At 37.7% G+C, this 19,792-nt stretch overlaps 1 protein-coding gene across 1 annotated transcript; it reads left to right on the top strand.

Moving 5' to 3' along the window:
• The first annotated feature begins 3,398 nt into the window (after nt 1-3,398).
• Nucleotides 3,399-18,403, top strand: DYDC1 (DPY30 domain containing 1). Its single transcript, XM_037059429.1, has 6 exons — nt 3,399-3,545; nt 3,995-4,096; nt 11,771-11,863; nt 15,759-15,815; nt 16,555-16,659; nt 18,359-18,403. Exons 1-6 carry the CDS (start codon nt 3,399-3,401, stop codon nt 18,401-18,403), a joined length of 549 nt encoding a protein of 182 aa, XP_036915324.1.
• The last annotated feature ends 1,389 nt before the right edge of the window (nt 18,404-19,792 follow it).

The following is a 19,792-nucleotide window of genomic DNA, read 5'->3' as shown; positions in this document are numbered from 1 at the left end:
TAAGGGATTAATATCCAGAATTTATAAAGGACTTGTAAAAAACTCAATACCAAAACAAAAAACAATCCAATTAAAAAATGGGCAGAAGACCTGAATAGACATGTCCAAAGAGGACATACAAATGGCCAATAGATAAATGAAAAGATGGTCAACATCACTAATTATCAGAAAAATGAAAAAACCACAATGACATATCTCCTCACACCAGTCAGAATGGCCATCAACAATAAATCAACAAACAAGTGATGGCAAGGATGTAGAAATAGCAGGGCCCTTGTACGCTGTTAGTGGGAATGCAGATTGGTGCATCCACTGTGCAAAGCAGTATGGAGTTACCTCAGAAAGTTAAAAACGGGTCTGCCTTATGACCCAGCAATTCCACTTCCGGGAATTTATCTGAAGAAACCCAAAACATTAATTCAAAAGAATATAAGCACCCCTATCTTCATTGCAGCACTATTTACAATAGTCAGGATTTGGAAGCAGCCCAAGTGTCCATCAGTAGAAGAGTGGATAAAACAACTATGGGACATTTACACAATGAAATACTACTCAGTCATAAAAGAAGAAGAAAATTTTACCCTTAACCACAGCATGGATGGACTGGAGAACATTATGAAAAGTGAAATAAGCCAGTCAGAGAAAAACAAATACCATATGATTTCACGCTTAACTAGAATCTAATGAATGAATTGAACTAAAAAGCAAAATAGAGACAGACTCATGGATGGAGATCAGGCTGACAGTTCTGATGGGGGAGTGGAGGGGTGGAGGGATCAAGCCCCCCCCCAAAAGGACTTCATGGACACAGGCAACAGTGTGGTTAATGACGTAAAGTGTAGCATAGAGGAGGGTGAAGCATGGAGGTGAAAGAGGATATAAAGGGGATAAATGGTAATGAAAAAACTACAATACAAAACAAAACGAAAACTAAAACACAACCTTCATGAGATGGATATTATTGAGATTTCATGGACTGCAAACACAATGAACTAGATAATGAGCTTCAGGTGGATCTCCCACCACATGATCTGAGACTGACCCTCAGTGTGGCCCTACTCTTAGGCTAGAGGTTTCTCCTCTAGGGACAATGGTCCTTTTCCTATGTATCATCTTTTTGGAGGAGCAGTAAGAATCTGTACCCTTTTAAAATTGTGGAGTAAAATAAATCTTACTCCCTTTCAAATGATATCAAGATATCAATGTAGTTATTCTTGTCTTTGGAGTATATCCCACGGAAGAAGGACAGTGAAGATGCAGTGCTCTGAACTCAGTTGTAATCATTCTTTTCTCTGTGTAGTTATCGATATCACCTTGATAAAGAATCAGGTTCATTTGTGGCAGTTTTAGAGTTTGCGTTTTTATGACTCCATTTGCCTACACACAAATACACATTCCTTTCCCCACTGCTGTTGCTAATACAGAAGATGTCATAGTGCACACAATTTCTGCATCTTGCCTTTTTTCACTTTATACTATGTTCTAGAGATCACCCCCTGTTTTAGAGATCTTCCTCATTCCCTTTTATATCTGCACAGTTACCCATTGTGTTGCTGTATCTCATCAGTCCCTTAATGAGGTACATTTGGATGGGGTTCCAGTTTGGGTATTCTAAGCACTGGTGCAAAATAACCATGTGCATATTTGACTTCATATTTTTGTAAGATGAGATTCTAGAAATGAGACTGGTTGGGCTCAGGATAAATACATATGTAATTTTCTAGGTATTGTCAAATTCTTCTCCACAGTAGTTATACCATTTTGTACTCTCGCCACCATAGCATGAGGGAGAGCAGTATTGGGGTTTATGGGTGAATCTCAGGAGCTCATTTTTTAAAAATTAAGCATAGTTGTAACACAGTATTATATTAATTCCAGGTGTATGATACAGTAAATCAACATTTATATACCTTACAATGTGATCACCATACTAAGTCTAGTAATGATCTGTCATGGTGCAGAGTTATCACAATATTATTGATTATGTTCTCTCTACCTTTTTTCACCTATTCCACTACTCCCTTCTGGCAACCATCAGTGTTATCTCTCTTTGTATGAGTCTGTTTCTGTTTTATTTTGATTTTTAGATTCCACATGCAAGTTAAGCCATGTGGACTTAATGGATTCTTTGTCTAACTAATTTCACTTAGCATAATGCCTTCTGGACATTGTTGTAGAATTTTTTTGCAAAATGTTAGGTGCATTTGTCCAGGGATAGGTGTTGATACACTTACATTCTTCCCCCTACAATTGCTCATACCCAACATAAAATAGGTATTCAGTATCTGAGTACCTATTATACTTAGATGGGAGGGTGGTGGGGCTTGGTGAAAAAGGTGAAGGGATTAAAAAGTACAAATTGTTAGTTACAAAAGACACAGGATGTAAAGTGCAGCATAAGGAGTAGAGTCAATATTTAATGACTATGTATGGTACCAGACAGGTGCTAGAATTACCAGGGGAATCAGGAATTGGGGAAGGAGGAATTTTTTGCATTGCCTGGGTAAGCTCAGGGAATGAGAGATGATCTTTAACTTGCAGGTGAGGACATACTTTCCAAGCTGTGTGTGTGTGTGTGTGTGTGTGTGTGTGAGAGAGAGAGAGAGAGAGAGAGAGAGAGAGAGGCATCATCACGTTAAATAGTCATGCAGATGGAAATGTGTAAGATGTGATCATCAGAGTGGCAGGGTGTTTAATGTATTTAGAGCCCAAGGTTTAATGTAGGCAAAAGAGTTGTCTGGTTAGCCTCAAAAGAAAATTGGGGTGAGAGTCTCAGGAGCCTCATATGCTGTTCTTTGAAGGTTAATTGTTTTTTATTCTTTGGACTTAGAGACTCATGGACTTTTTTTTTTGAGGTGAACTATTGTGATGTTTTCTAAAAATGATTCCCATGATTTGGGAGTAGCATCTTAGTACAGATATTAGGGTAACAACTCTGGAATTAGGAGTTGGGTATGGACCTCACCTTTACCACGTGCCACCTGTGTGATCCTGGACTGTTCACTTATGCTCTTTGTGCCTGGACTTCATCATTTGCACCATGGGAATAATGACATCTGTTTTTCAGTATTTTGTAGGGATTAGGTGAGACATGCGTTGCTTGGCATATAATCCTCTCATAATCAGTAATGACAGTATTCCTTTACTGACTCTTGGATTTGAGGGCTCTTCAAGATTTTGAAACTATTTTAGTTGTAGTGACTTCTGTGGGGCCTTTTTTGGAATCCATTAGAAGTTTCCTAAGGCCAGCCTGCTGGTACCATCCCTGATGTGAGGTGCCCATGACTGGTGAAAGGATGTAATGCTTTGTTGGCCTCGTTGTACTTTTGTTGTGTCTTAAATAAAAATGTCCTGCATTAATGCAAAAACATTTATCTTTTAGAAGTTAGGAGTTAGAAATGGAGTCAACATATCTTCAAAAGCACCTTGGGACATGTCTAACTCAAGGTCTTGCAGAAGTGGCGAGAATTCGCCCAGTGGATCCAATAGAATATTTAGCATTGTGGATTTACAAGTATAAGGAAAATGTGACCATGGAGGAACTGGTAAGTATGGATCTTTTAGAAATTTAGAAGAAAAAAATTTGGTTCCATTTATCTGCTTTTAAAAAGCTCAGTATTATTATTTCTTTCTATAATAGTGTGTTTATCATACAAAATCTTAGACAACATGAAAAAGTAGAAAGAAGAAAATTTACAAAGAAGACTTCCGTTTAGATTTTTAGGTATTCTAATCTTTTTTCTACACATTTGTGTGTGGATTTGTTTATATAATTATAATCACACTAAATGTACAACTTTAATTCTATGCTCTTTATGCAAATAAAACAAGTTTCCCCAAAGTATTATACAGTTCTCAAATGGATAGACTATATTTTGCGTAACCCTTTCCCTCACTGTTGGCAATTAAGATGCTTTCCAAATTGTCTTTACAAGTTGTTTTTATCTCTAATTAGTTATGTGTACTAATTAGGTACCATTTTATACAATGCTAGAGACAAAAGGAAATGGCTGAATTGGAGCGTGAACGAGAACTAGCTCTGACAGAGCAGGAAATGATGGAGAGGCTCAGAGCGGAGGAACTTATCTTTCAACAGGTGAGACGAGTAATAAAGTTCAGACGTGACTGAAATTAACAGTATCAACCTGGGTGTGGGGCAACGCAAATGTTGCAAAACTCCCGTGTCTGGTTACTTGTATATGGTTTTCTTGTATCTTCATCTTGACGTATATGTCGTCTTTGCTGGGGCAGCCACAGCAGTGAGGTAAGGAAAACCCAGAGAGAGCTCCCAAGCAGGCCGTGGGGAGAGACTGTCTTAGTGAGACCTCCGTGGTCAACCATGTGTAGGCTGACTGAGTGAGAGCAGACTGCGAAGTGTTCATTCAAGGCCACTAGTCGTGACTTCAGTGGGAGCAGTGTGGATGCGGTGGAGTATAGCAAGGGAGATGGTAAGTACAGGTAATACTTGCAAGCAGATTATTAAGGAAGGAGTTTTTTTGGGGGGGTTCTTTAGTTGTTTGTTTGTTTGTTTGTTTGTTTGTTTTTTGCAACATAGTGGAGTGATTGATGTTAATTAGTAGAGGGGATGATTTCTAGAGTCAGTTTTCCATGGAGAAAAAAAGGAAATTGAGTCTGTAACCTAGGTTAGGTGGATAGAAGGGCACCTATTTTATTGCTTGAGTCAAGGAAAGAGGAGAGTATGGCGTAGGTACACGTGGGTATATAGGATTTGTGGCACAAAGTTGAAAGCAATTTCTGTGTGACTGCTCTTTACCAAGTAGGGACCACGGTCCTTTTTTAAGAATGAGGTGGTAGCCCTGGCTGGTGTGGCATAGTGGATTGAGGGCTGGCCTGCAAGCCAAAGGGTAATAGGTTTGATTTCCAGTTGGGTTGTGGGCCGGGTCCTTAGTGGGGAGCGTGTGGGAAGCAACCACACATTGATGCTTCTCTTCCTCTCTTTCTCCCTCCTTTCCTTCTGTCTAAAAATAAATAAATAAAATCTTTTTAAAAAAGAATGAGGTGGTAAAGTAGGAGGTGTGGGGGAATGGTGAAGGGTTTGAAATAGTGGCTTTGGATGATGGCAGAGACTTGACTGAGGAAACTTAGCATTACTTTGTAGCATTGAGCATGAGTACCCTGATATAGTTGGAAGACCAAGCATTTATAAAGTTTCCATCTGATTTGGTTTAGTGATTATGTGATTTTATGCACTTAGATCTTGATGTCTGAGTGCATATGTGGCAGAGGCAGACCCTTTGATGGAAGTAGGTCTAGGGTAGCAGGACTGAGGAAATGAAAATGTTGGGAAGAGAATGGTTGGACAAATGGGTCATGGAGTATTAACTAGATAGGGCAAAGTCCCAGAGTGGCTTCTGGACTAATTTAATTTGTGGGGAGATTCTCAACTAAATTTAAGTCATCCCTATAATTCTACCATGTAGTACTTTAAACTCTAGAGTTTCAACTTGAGTTTTTATATTTAAAAAAAGGAAAGAAGCCAGTTATTTAATGCATTGATAAGAAGTTAAGTATAAATATGGAAATAGCTTTTTATCTAATTTCCCATTCTTTTTTAAAATTTATTTTATTGATTATATTACAGTTGTCCAGTTTTTTCATCCCTTTTATTCCCCTCCACCCTGCACCCTGCTTCCCACCAGCATTCCCCTGCCCTCTTAGTTCATGACCATGGGTCATACATATACATTCTTTGGCTTCTCCATTTCCTTGAGACTGTGAGACTGACATGCTACCTACTGCTAATGAGGCACCTTCTATTTCCTATACTATCCTTAACCTTCCCCTGTCTGTTTTGCACTTACCATTTATGCTTTTTATTCCTTGTACCTTCTGCCCCTCTGCCAACCACTCTTGGATAACCCTCCATGTGATCTCCATTTCTGTGATTCTGTTCTTGTTCTAGTTATTTGCTTCATTCAATTTTGTTTTTAGGTTCAGTTGTTGATAGTTGTGAGTTTGTTGTCATTTTACTGTTCATGTTTTTGATCTTCTTCTTTTCCTTAGATATGTCCCTTTAACATTTCATATAATAAAGGTTTGGTGATGATGAATGCTTTTAACTTGACCTTAATTGGGAAGCATTGTATCTGCCCTCTCATTCCAAATGATAGCTTTGCTGAATAAAATAATCTTGGATGTAGGTCTTTGGATTTCATGACTTGGAATACTTCTTTCCAGCAGCCCCTTCTTTACTATAAGGTTTCTTGTGAGAAATCAGCTTATAGTCTTATGGGCACTCCTTTGTAGGTAACTGTCTCCTTATCTCTTGCTGCTTTTAAGATTCTCTTCTTATCTTTCCTTTGGGACTCTGAGCTTCCTGGACTTTCTGGAAGTCTGTTTCCTTTGCCCAACTGGGGAAGTTCTCCTTTATTATTTGTTTAAGTAAGTTTTCAATTTCTTGCTCTTCCTTTTGTCCTTCTGGCACCCCTATGATTCAGATGGAATGTTTGAAGTTTTCCCAGAGGTTCCTAATTCTCTTCTCTCCTTATTTTTTTTTCATTCTTGTTTCTTCATTCTGTTCTGATTGAATGTTATTTCTTCCTTTTGTTCCAAGTCATTGATCTGAGTCCTGGTTTCCTTCCCTCCACTGTTGGTTCCCTGTATATTTTTGTTTATTTCACTTTGCATAGCCTTCATTTTTCCCCTATTTTGTGACCATGCTCAACCAATTCTGTGGACATCCTGATTCACACAGGATGTTCACACCAGTGTTTTGAACTCTGCATCTGAAGGGTTGGCTATCTCTTCATTGCTTAGCTCTATTTTTGGAACTTTGATGTGTTCTTTCATTTGGGCTATATTTCTTTGTCTCACCACACATTACATTGTAAGGAGCAGAGTCTTAGGTATTTGACAGGGTGGCGCAACCCATTTTGCTGCATTGTGGTGCTGTATGTGGAGGAGGAGTCAGAGAGGGAACAATGCCACTTTCTCAGCTCTCGCCTCACTTTCAGTCACTCCACTACCCACAAGCAAATTGGGCCCTTCTGGTGCTGACTCCTGAGTAGGTGGGTTTGTGTACATTCTAGGACCCAGTGGATATCTCCAATGAACTTTCCTGTGATGCTGGGAGTTCCTCCTGCTGCTGCAACCCCCACAGAATTTTACAGACAAAGGTTTTGAGGCTTTCTTTTCTGGCACTGAAATCCTGGGTTATGTGGTCTGTCTAGCTCCCCAGTTGTTTCTCCCAGTTTGTCCACAGGCAAATGTGGGATCACCCAGTATACCAGCTGCTGTCTTGCCCACCCAGTCCTCCAGCTGCTGCCTTGCAATGTCTTCTCTTCCTCAGCTGCTGCCCCTATTACCAGTCTGGATGAATGTTTCTTCTTTAACTCCTTGGTTGTCAGTCATCTATACAGTTTCATTTTGTGACAGTTCTAGTTGGTTTTTGTTTTTAAATTTGTTGTTGTTCTTCTTTTGGTTGTGCAAGGAAGCAAAGTATATCTACCTACACCTCCATCTTGTCCAGAAGTCTCTAATCTCCCATTTTTTATACTGGGTAGAACATTCTAGGCACCTTAGGATCAATATGGTTGTTGAAAACTTTGCTATTTCTTAATCTTCATTTTTTAATTATTTGGCTTATTCTTCTGGGGAAGTTGCAAAGCATTGAGTTGCATGTCAAATAATCATCCAAACAGGCAAGTGTCTGCTGGAGTGGCCCCAACATTTAGTGAGGATATGCCCTTCCTCTTAGCAGATCCTTTGGCTTCTGTCTGTTTGGCATCTAACAGAATAAGGAAAACTTCCCAGCAGTTCTCCTTCCTCAAGAGAAATTATACCGTTAATGTGGAGATACTTAACTTTCATTCATCTACTTTATCTTACTTAGGTAAAATTTGTCAGTACTAGAAATGTAACATTTCTCTAGCTGTAACACATTGACTATTATAAAGCAATTCACTGTGCATCGAACTCTAAGCATTGTATTGGGAGTGAAACATATAGTGATATTCTGCAAAAGATTTCATGGCCAGTTAAAGAAGTGGGTTGGTGGGCAGATACAGATAAGAGAAGGAGAAGGGACATGTGGAGAGGTGGACCAACAGAGAAAAGCTTAAGAGAGTGAGGCTGAAATGAGAGAAACAGGGAGATCTCTGCATTTCACCTTAATCAAGTGAGCTGGTGATTCAGGACTCTGGTCACCTACTTGTTGATTGCAAGGGCAGGTGTTCTCATAATAATAATAATACTAACTGGAAATTCCTTAAAAATTAGGTACTCTCCAACAAGTCCAAGTCCTCACGAACAGGATAGTATTTTTATTGCTGAATAGCTTATTTTGGAAATACAAGCTTTAAAAATTCATTTGAATATCTTTCTAATGATTTTACTTTCCTTGTGTGAGGGAAGGAATTGGGTATTGAAAATTTCCTGAAGTGTTAAGAAACTATTTATGTTGACCAGTATGACTGATATTTAAGAACTGTATTTTGCATTATTTTTGAGAGATTAGAGTTATTTAACCTCCTCTGTCAATGTCTGGAAGTTGATTGAATGGTATGTTCCTGTATGTCAGCTACCTTTCTTAATATAGGAATGCAAAGAAATTACTCTTAATTGCCTTTTGTGAGTGTATTAACCACTGTTTATTATTTCTATTTGTTAAAATGTTTTAATTTATAAACTGCATTTTTAAAATGTAGTTTTAGCCCTGGCTAGGTGGCTCGGTTGATTGGAGCATCATCCTGTTCACAAAAGGATTGTGGGTTCAATCCCTGGTCAGAGCACATGCCTGGGTTGCAGGTGAGATCCCACATTGGGATGCCTGTGGGAGGTGGTCAATTGATGTTTCTCTCTCATGTTGACGTTTCTTTCTCTCTCTCTTTCTCCCTTCCTGTCCCTCTAAACTCAATAAAACATGTAGTGTGAATTTTTTAAAATGTCAAAGAAATTTATAGTTTTAAAATGCTCTTAATGGGATTAGCCTATTAGCATGTTTATGAGGTAGTGCTGGATGGATGGTGAGAAATTAGTTTCTGGCTTAGGGACTGGCAAGCCCTTTCCTCAAAGGTAGATATTCTAGAGGCAAAACTGAGGATAGGTGTTATGGTGTGTTATGTAGCTATAGCAAGAGAGAAAACAAATTTTCACAAATGTTTTATTTGTAAAATAAATAATATCATTTCAATAGATTTTTTTTCAATATAGCTTACTACTGAGAAGAATTAAATTCTTGTTTAAAAAGGTAACATTTCACTTAGTTGGAGTTCAAAGTTAATGTTCCCTATCACCAAAACTGATTGAAAATGTTTGTTAGTGCTGACCTGAAATGAGGTTTCGTGTATTTATCTTTGAAAGTATCTTTTCACACAAAGGTCCTGCCAAATATTAATATCAATCCATGTGCATATAATTTTGAGCATATTTATCTCTTGTAAGGTATTTGTAGAATTCTGTTAGATTTTTTCTTGGTATTTGCCTTTAGCATGCCATTGCCTTGTTTATTAATCACTTCCAGTTGAAGATTGGTACAAGCTTCTCAATTACACAGTTAAATGGATTTTGATATATGGAAACTTTTTTTTACTTATATTGTGGCCTAACAACACTCTAAAACTACAGTTTGAGCTTGGGAAATATACCTGCTGCAAATTCGTGTGGGAATGGTAACCCAGCTTATCATTCTAGTTTTGACAGCACTGGGAGTATATAAAGCGGTGTGGCATTGTGATTCAAACATTGATTGTTGAAATGATTTTTCTGCAATGTAAGTTTTATATGTAAATGCTGTTTTGCCTTACAATTTTAGGTTGAATTGATTAAAAAACATTATTAAGTCTGCAGCAAAAAGCTAATTTCCAGAGCCATTTAATATTTAATAATAGTGGTTGAGAATAATTCTCATTTGGAAAAATTTCAGTCTTGACCCCGAGCTCAAAAATTCACAATAAAACATTACCATCGTCAAGCCATGAAACTGCCATGTGGTAGGGCAAGTCAAGATTTATCCAGCTCCTAGTGCTGACAAAAACCCACAGGACTGATGATGGTTAAGTTCATAACAGTGAATGAAGGACACTGTCGGCACTACTGGCTCAATGCACATGACAGGTGTTCTTCAGAGTAGCTACTGTTGAATAATACAATGAATTCCCATAGGCTTTAAACATGGGATTTTCACAGGCTTTATTAATTTGTCCAAATAAGCCTTTCATTGTTCCATGTATGTTTTTATCACCATTTGTTGAAACGCATCTTGGTAGATTTTACTTTTTGATGGACTGAATTAGTGTTTCTCAACTTTTTTGAAAATATTATTGCTTGTAGTTGTCCCATGAAGACATCATAGAGGTTGATTCTTCAATCACTTTACTTTCAGTCACTTCAAATTCAGCATTGGCTCCTCGAATAAGCAACAACTGAGCAGTGTTGGGAACATCTGTCCACTCATCAAGAGCTGAGGAAAACCACTCAGAGTTATTTGCTTTGTATTTAATTTACTATTGATGTTTCTCCCAATGTTATCAGCTCTGCAAGCAACTTTTCCTACCCTAAGGCTAAAAATGTTAAAAAGCTAGTTTTTTTTCCTGGACACTGAAATCAAACATGTTTTAATTAAATCACATTAGGAAAATGTGATTTAATGTTTAATCAAACATGTTTCTTTTCTCGACTTACAAATGAGCCACTGGGAAACTTACTTTTGTTGTAACTTCATTTTAATTTTTGTGAAAAAGTTCTGTTGTGATGAAAAATTGTTTTAACTTTTAAGATATTTCTGACATTTTTATGTGACTTGATAATATTGTAATGAGTGCTTAATCTGGTAATAAGATAAAGTTGATACTATTGTATTGTTTTAGTACAGTGTCCAGCAATTTAAAAAGCACCATACTTTGTCATTTAATTTGGTAATTAAACAATCCACTCTCCACTCTCTTAAAGTGGAACATTCAAATCCATTCCCTGTTTATATAATACATGATGGGTGTACACTGATTAAAAATAAGAATTGCAGTATAGTGTTACTGTGGCACTGCAAAACTGTCAAGTTATAATGGTGTCACCATAATTCCTAGTGTGCTGAGCAGGGATACAGAGTGAAGAGAGCACCACCTGTGGTCTGCGTTGTAACTACTCAACTGTGGTATTATTGTAGGGCAAAACCAGTAAAGGAATGACCATGCAGTGTTTCAATAAAACTTTATTTATAGACACTGAAATTTGAATTTTGCATAATAATTTTTATTATCTTTAATATTTTTTCACCCCTTAAAAATTTAAAAATCATTCTTAGCTTGAACACTGTACAAAAACAGGAGCGGGTCAGATTCAGCCCGATTTTTCAGCCCCAAATTTAGTATGCTATATATGTTGATTTGGGACCAAATATATTGTTGATTATGAATGATTTCAGAAAATATACTTAGGATTTTCTCATTCACTCTCTGTAACCAAGTTTTGGTTGTTTGAAGACCTATCCATCTATACTTAGTGGGTTTTTATCTGAAAAAATTACTGTAACCTTATTTGTTGCTTCAGGAAGAACAGAGAAGATGACTTGATTTTGTTCAAACTGCTTCCCTACAATTTGCAATTAAGGAAGCTTTCCTTTTAATTTTATATTTCAGGAAATATTTGTAAAAGCTTAAGTATTAGATAGCTGTGATAATTTATTTTTGTAAGTTTCTGAAATGTAGGTGGGTGTACAGTTAATTATCCTGGGACATTTCAGAGTGATAAAGGAAATTTCTTGCTATTGATTTGACTCTAACATGACTTCCTTTTTTTTTTTTGGAATATTCAGCAACAGCTGGCCTTCCAGCTGGAGTTGGAAATGCAAGAAAAAGAGAGACAGAGAATGGAAGAATTACAGAGAACTCAAGAACAATTAGAGAAGGTAATTTGAAGTTTTATAAATGTTTGTTTTATTTAAAACCTCTCAGGATTCTCAACCTGTTTTTTTCTAGATGTTATCATGGATTCATAGTCTAAAGACCTGCCACCCATTAGCTGTGTGACTCAAACAAGTCTTACAACTTTTTTAGTCTCTGTTTACATTTTTTAAAAATAGAGATAACAGTATATTATTAGCAATAACTCACTGAATGATTTTAAAGATCAAGTAAAATCATGTGTTTAAAACTGCTTTGTGAGCAGTTTTATAATAGTGATATTAATAGTTCTTTAATAGTGATATTATCAACATTTTAATTAAGAGATAGTTGTTTCTAATTATGGTGGTTGATGTTGTTTCTAACTAGGGTGGTTGATATTGAAGGTTAAGTTCTTTGTAATATCGGGTATTCTGATCTCTGACACAGTAGTGCATCTCTTTTCTTCATGTTTGATGTGTTACCAACAATAATTTACATTTAAAATATGTTATCAGTATGGATTTTGCATGTCTTTTATTAAATAATCTATGTTGTAACTTAAATAAAAAAGTCCACCTCCATTTACTGTGTCTGCATGATATGTCAAGCCTCTAGTTTGACCAATACTTCTTGTTATCCCAAAAGTATGTGTCATATAGACTAAACTTCTGAATGACTGAGCTATACTTTTCAGCTGGGTATTTCATATTGCATGTGTATAGCTAGCACCTGTCATGTAAATGTTGTCCTTCTATTACATAATTAAATAAAAATAGAAGCAAAATTTATAGAATATGTTTATTAACAGCTTAGATGAGAGCTTCATTATTTAAAACAATTTTTAAAAACTTGTAAGGGTAAACTGAATTTTAAAAGATGTGCTTTAAAAGGATAAATTCAAAGTTTTATAAATGGTTTTAAAATATACAGATGCTGATGCTTAGACTGAGTATAGTAGGGCACATGGATATACATGCCTGCACACATACACATACACATACATACAAATGCATACCCTTTTTCTACTCAGTTGAGATTCCATGATCTAAGATGAAAGGAGAAAAAACAGAATATCAAGAAGACAATGATCAAAATTATAAGAGAATTGAAAGTACTTTTTATTGAGATACCCTGATTGCTATTGTCAACAATGGTGGTTTACACTATATTCAGTACCATCAAGGATCCCCAGTTTGGGGTGCGGTGAAGAAGGAAACTTTATTCAATGCAAAACAGCTCAATTGTGATTAGCAAGGCTGTGAAAACAGCATGCTGTGGAACAGCTCCAAGGCCAAGCAGCCCTGGGGCCTGGCCCGTCTCCTGCTAGTCAGCTCTGCTCTGCTCCATGCAGGTCTGCTTTGTGCTGCTGGTCTGCTCTGCTTTGTGATGGCATGCTTCACTCTGCTCTGGCTAGGTATATTTGGTGGTTCAGCTCAGTCAGGGATGATACACAGTCTTCATTCTTCTCTGGAGAGGGAAAATGCACTCTCTGAGCCAGGCAGGGAGCTGGTTTATATGGGCAGAGTCCTTGCCCTAAGTCCCCAATTGGTCCATCCTTGTGCAGATGAGGACTCTACAACCCCAGTTTAGTCCAAAAGGCACTGTCCTGATTGGTCACTCCTGATTGGCACTGCACTGCTCCAGTGGGATGGGGATAGCCTCAGTCTTGCTGGTTGAAATAGGATTCCAGGAACTTCTTTATAAGGGTTGGCTCAGATGGTAGAAACATAGTGCAGGCAGGCAGTTCAGTGATAGCTTCTCTGTGGAGTGCAGTTTAGATGAGAAACCCCAGTGCAGAAATGGCTGCTAGGCTCTGTTTTTAAAAAATTGAGCACAGTGGTACCCTTCTTAGTAGGTGTCTTTTTTTCCCCTCAAGGTTCACACTATATTTGAATGTTTGAAATTCTATGATTTATAGGAGGGACTGGATTGTTTTGTGGCTCATAATTTACTCTCTGTGTGTATCATTAGACCTTGTGACCAGAACCACAATAACTTCAATAAGTCCATATTTCTAGCGGTTTATCACTCCTCACCTCTCTCCTGCAAAGTACTCCTGCCTTACCTATTGCTCAGAGATGGGTCAGTTTCTGTCTTTTCACCCTGGCCTCTTGGTGGCTGCAGAGATACAATTTAAACTATCATTTGCAAAAGGAAATTTATTGGAAGGATCTTGTGTTGAAGAAAGGGTTTTACAACTAAACTGTGAAGGGCTCTGGTACAATTGGGAGGATGAAAATCAGATGTTACCTGGGTTCTCGACTCTGCTATTTTTTGGTCCTTAGTTTCAGTATCTCTCACAATGGCCTGGTTTGCTGCACATGGTGAAAGACATAGTCCTTGAAGGCTCTTGGGTTTCACAATGTTGTGACTCCTACCATCTAAGAGGAGTGGATTCCTTTTTTTTTTGCTTCTTAGGGAAGGATGCTGACTGGCTTAATTTGTGTCAGGTATTCATCCACTGGCTGGGGGACAAGGTCCTATGAGAACATGGACCCCTGCCACTATAGCTATGTGGTGATGTGGGCTAAGATGTTACAGGAGAATGGAATGGCCTTGAGAAATATACCAGATGTATTCCTATAATTATGGTGACCACATACATGTTCAAGAGATCACTAATCTTTAAACAGCCAAAATGAATCAGCTCAAGATCATTTAGTTCATCTTGCCATCTTAAAATGAAAAGATAGAGGCCATAGCAAGACTTTGTTGGTTGGAAGAACACATTTTCACATTAAGAACAAGGCCTTCCATGTGCTCAGAATACTACAGAGGACATTGCTCAGGTACTGTGGTAGGATTCATGCACTTGATAGTGACTGGGGCCAGGTTAATTTCTTCAGAAATATTTAACTCTTTCTTACTATGTGTACAATTCTATTTAACTGCAAGTTCTCTCTAAAATCCCTATTCTAAGAGTTTATTCACAAGCAAACTAAGCAGACAGCTAGATGAATAGCAGAACCATAGAAATGGAGATCACATGGAGGGTTAGCAACAGGGGAGTGGGAGGAGGAGAAGGGGGAGAAGGTACAGAGAATAAGTAGCATATGTGGTGGGGATAAAATAGACAGGGGAGGGCAAGAGTGGTGTGGGAAATGTAGAAGATAAAGAATTTATGACACATGGGCATGAACTAAAGGGCGGAATGTGGGGGGAAGGGGTGTGCAGGATGGAGGGGAATGAAGGTGGGGAAATGGGAAAACTGTAATGGCATAATCAATAAAATGTATTTTAAAAAACAAATTAAACTAACAAGTAAAATAGACACAGACTCATAGATACAGAGAAAAGACTGACTGTCAGAGTGGGATGGCATTTGGAGGCTGGGTGAAAAGTTGATGAGTTTAAGCAAAGAAAAAACCTCATAGACACAGAAAACAGTATGGTGAATACTGTTCTCACAGAGCAAAAGCGGGGTGATGGGGCAGATAGGGAGAGGCAGAATAAAGTAAAGGGGGATAAATGATAATGAAAAGAGACTTGACTTGGAGTAGTGAACACACAACGTACAGAGGATGTGTTATAGAATTGTGCACCTGAAACCATATAATTTATTGATCAATGTCACCCTGGCAAATTCAATAAAATTTTTTAAATGTTAAAAAAAATTTGTTTTGTCACTTTTTATGCTTGCTAGTATTTGGCTTCAGCTTTGATGTTTCAGTCTATTTCATTTTTTAAAAATTGTATTAATTGTAAACAAAACATGATTGTCTTCTATTAGTATAGAGTATTAAAGGAGACTGAATGGCAGTTTTATATTAATCATATTAAAATAACTCCTTTAAAAGTGCTAACATTTCCACTGTTAAGTTGATCATAGCTTTATGTAAAAATAAAAATATTTGAAAATTAAATGTAATCAAAATGAAAAGTATATTCAAAATATTTTTCTTTGCATATGTATTACAGGAGATGAAAATGAAGATAGAAAATATAGCTAGAGGTGAAGATACTTCATCCCCAAAGGTGAGAAGAAAAATTTATTCTATTTTAAGCTTTATTATGATACATTAGTAACTGAATTTTTAAAAATATTTTATTTATTTATTTTAGAGAGAGGTAAGGGAGGAAGAAAGAGAGGGAGAGAAACATCAATGTGTGGTTGCCTCTCACGAGACCCCTATTGGGGACCTGGCCTGCAACCCAGGCATGTGTCCTGACTGGGAATTGAACTGGTGACCCTTGGGTTCACACACTGGCACTCAATCCACTAAGCCACACCATCCAAGGCAGTAGCTAAATTTTTAATCAGGAGATTATCAAAGCTGATAGGCCAAATATACATTCTAGTAATGTGAAGCCACAAATATGATGTATTTTAAATTTTAAAACAAAACCTCAAAGTGGATAAAAATTGGACATTTGATTTCTGTTTGTAGTTTTAAAGACAAGAATTTTATGAGATATTGACACATGCTTACTTACAATGATATATTTTATATTTCTGAGTGTATTTTTATGCAAGTTTTAGAATTTATTCCTAGAATTCTCTTATCATCAATACACATTTATTCATTCCATTAATTAGCAAGGCTGAACTTTGATGTAATTTGGAAATTTCTTATCAAAATTTTAAGAAAGTCAGTGTATAAATTTTGAAGTTAGTTAAAAGTCGAAATGGGGGGGAATGGGACAACTGTAATAGCACAATCAATAAAATATATTGAAAAAAAGAAAAAAGTCTAAATGAATTTTATGATTGTAGGGTACAGCAGCAGACTCAAACAAGACACTAGCTGAAATCAGTGATCGATACGGGGCACCTAACTTGAGCACAGTGGAAGAACTTGAGGAACCAGTGCTCTCCGATGTAAGTATCTCTAGGAGACTGTTTTGTAAAAACCAGATTTTCTTTTTTTACTTTGGAAAAGCCTTGTGCACATGAGGCCAGAGTTGGTTGGTAGATGGGCCTTTTGCTCCATATGAAGAAAACCAGTTCCCTAATAAGGGTGTTCCACATCCCTACTTGGCCCTCTGCCCTTTTGTGAGCATGCGCAGCTGGCCGCAGGACGAGGATGGGCACACGTCTGGCTCCTTCCAAATGGGTCAGCACTGATGGCACAGTAGTTGGAAGTTTACATTGAGGTAGCAGGGGGTCCTCTTGTGCAGAGGGTGATATATGTATTTTGGAGTCAGGTTTTAAAATTTTCAAAGTATGTATTTAAAGTAATTTGGCGAAATACATAATCTTTAAATTTGGGCTACCAATATTTTGGTTCTCTGTTGCAAACCCTGGAACCAAATAAGTATCTTGATGAAAATACATACTTTTACAGTGGTATGTAAATCTTTTCATTTAAGAAATATACAGTGCTTTCTACACACCAACAATTGTGCCTGAGGCTGTTGTGAATAAGACCTTGTTTTTGACCTTGTTTAGGGAAGAAACCGACAACTAGGTAAGAGATTAATAGTCATTGGTAGAATGACCAAGGAATTTATTGTCCAAGTTAGTATGCTTCGAGAGTGAAAGAAGGAGTGTTGATAATGAAGCAGATCAGCAGGTGTAAACGGGGACTGTCCTGGCAGGCGAATACATGTAGTCACCTTAATCCATGTGCGCTGACAAGTGGGACAGCAGCCTAGTTGAGGAACCTTGGTCAGGGAAGGCTTCCTGAAGGAAGTCAGTTATTTGTCCCTCAGCGGTGAGGTGGGGCCTGACAGCACAGCAAGTGTGAAGACCCAGCTAACGCAGATGATAGAGAGTGTGAAGCAGGGGGGCGGGGGAGAGAACGAAGGGGAGAAGGCCAGTCCATGAAAGGACTTCTAACCTGTGCTTAGATTATTAGATTTTATCCTAAAGGTCAATATGATTAGAAGTTCATTTTCAAAAGGCCATCTGGCTACAGCATGTGAAAGAGAATGGAGTGGCAGCATATAACAGAGAATGGAGTGAAGAGAAGAAGTTTATGAAACTATTGTAGTCACCCAGGCAGAGCTGACATGGGTGGTAGGCAATAGCAAATGGTGTTTTTGAAAGCTTTTCAGAAGGTGGAGCTGGAAGAACTAGGTGATAATCAGTCAGTGGGGACATTTTTATTAAATGTTCTGGTACTATGCAGGGTGCTAGAAAATAACAGTGAACAAAACAGGTTGGGTTCCTGCCCTTTGGAGGCAATAGGCTATTGGAGAAGGGGCTGAGAGGACAGGGCAGGGAAACATGACCCAGCCTGGACATGCCTCTTCGAGGAATTGATTTTAAGGAATCAGCTGAGATAAACCCAGAGGGTGGAGACAGGAAGATGCTTTCAAGGAACTGACATAGCACAGTGTTGTGGCTTGGTTGCAGGGTCTCTTCTCTTCTCTGTTAAGAGAAGTAGAAGAGAGGGTGGGTTATAAATACATCAAGGATACAGTTATTATATTGAATTTGGGTTCTATTTTAAATCATGAAAAAGCTTCATTTACATAGTCACATAGAAATTTCCTAACTCTATTTTCTTTGGCTTATACACTTTCACAGTCCTAATTGTATTAAAACATATTTACTTTTCATTTTTGCTTTTTAGGTTGCATTGAACATTGATCAAGATTCACAGGATCAACAAAGCTAAGAGCAATAAATTTTTCAGCTTGTTCCAAGTTTCAAAATATGAAGTCCCAACTGAATTTTTTCTTCCAAACTTGAAGTCTATTTTTTTTCCTCTACAGATAGCTTTATAAATGGGCTTCCAGGGAGGCCTTAAAATCCTGCTTTGGATTCCCTAATGCAACCAGTTATTCATATGATCCCATTGCCAGAGCATGAGAGTTTCCCAAAGCAGCTAAAAGAGGCACATGAGAGATAAACTGTAAAGAATGTGTGTAATCGAGGACAAGATTACCTGAGGTGAGAGTAATTGTCTATGAAAAGTGGGACAGGATGCCACTGTGTCAGGAATATTCAACATGCTTTAGATTTGTCATTTCCTCCTAGGATCCAACTGCAAAGATTTCCTCAGTTTGCTTGGAAGTGATGCTTTGTAGTGCCACTTAATCCGTTCTTATTGATGGGGCAAGGATGGGTAAGAATACAGAGAAGCATCATTTGTTCTGGAACAATCAGTGGACAATTGCACTGGACACAGGCCATGCAGCATGCTTCCTTGAATGGACACTGGGTGGTCTGTGGGTCCCAAGCTTCCTATAAATTTCAGGTCTAGCCTTGAACTTTAGGGAGAACTTTACGTCCTTTATAAAACTCTTCCAAATCTATGTCATGAGGTTTTTCTCTTCTCCAAGAAAGGGTATAGGCATGGAAACATAGATGCCAGGAAGAGGCATTCTTTTTCTTTAGGTTAAGAGTCTGACCATCTCAAATCTTCTAAGGAGGTAGATGCATGGGAGTTCACATACATTGCTGTCAGGGGTGTGAATTAATAAAGCCAGTTTGGAAGAGAGATGGGTCTTACCCAGAAATGTTGCTCATAAGCTCATTCCAAAGTGTGTCTATGGAGAAGTTTTTACACATGTACACGGAAAGACATCTGGGAGAATATTCAGAGTATAGCATTGTTTCCAACAGTCAAAACCTGACAGTCATCTAAGTCTTCATTAACGGGAGTATGGATGATTAAATTGTGTCACACTCATACCAGCAGAGTAGCATGATTAAACCTCAAAAAGGTTAAGCTGAATAGAAAAAAATAATTACTATATTATTCTATTTATAAAAATAAAAAAGCATACAAAAACTGAATATTTTGCTTGGGGATACATTTACATGCTAGAAGAATCATTAACACAAAGTTCAGAATGATGGTTCCCTCTAGGATCAGGGGTATGTAAAATGTGGAGGGTCTAGTAATACTCTCTTTTTCAGGCTAGGGAGCAAGAATAGAGGTAACAATTTTGTCATTCTTTAATTCTCACTTTTTTTGTTTGTAAGAAAAAATATTTTGGGAATAAAGCATCAGGCTTAATTTTAAGAAAACTTACTCTAGACTTAAAGCACACATCCCACA

This window comes from Sturnira hondurensis, unplaced genomic scaffold (genome assembly GCF_014824575.4).
Source record: "Sturnira hondurensis isolate 20B ecotype Veracruz unplaced genomic scaffold, ASM1482457v3 Scaffold0010874, whole genome shotgun sequence".
Taxonomy (NCBI): Eukaryota; Metazoa; Chordata; class Mammalia; order Chiroptera; family Phyllostomidae; genus Sturnira; species Sturnira hondurensis.
The sequence above is the reverse complement of the archived record's forward strand: the minus strand, read 5'-3'. Positions and strand labels throughout refer to the sequence as shown.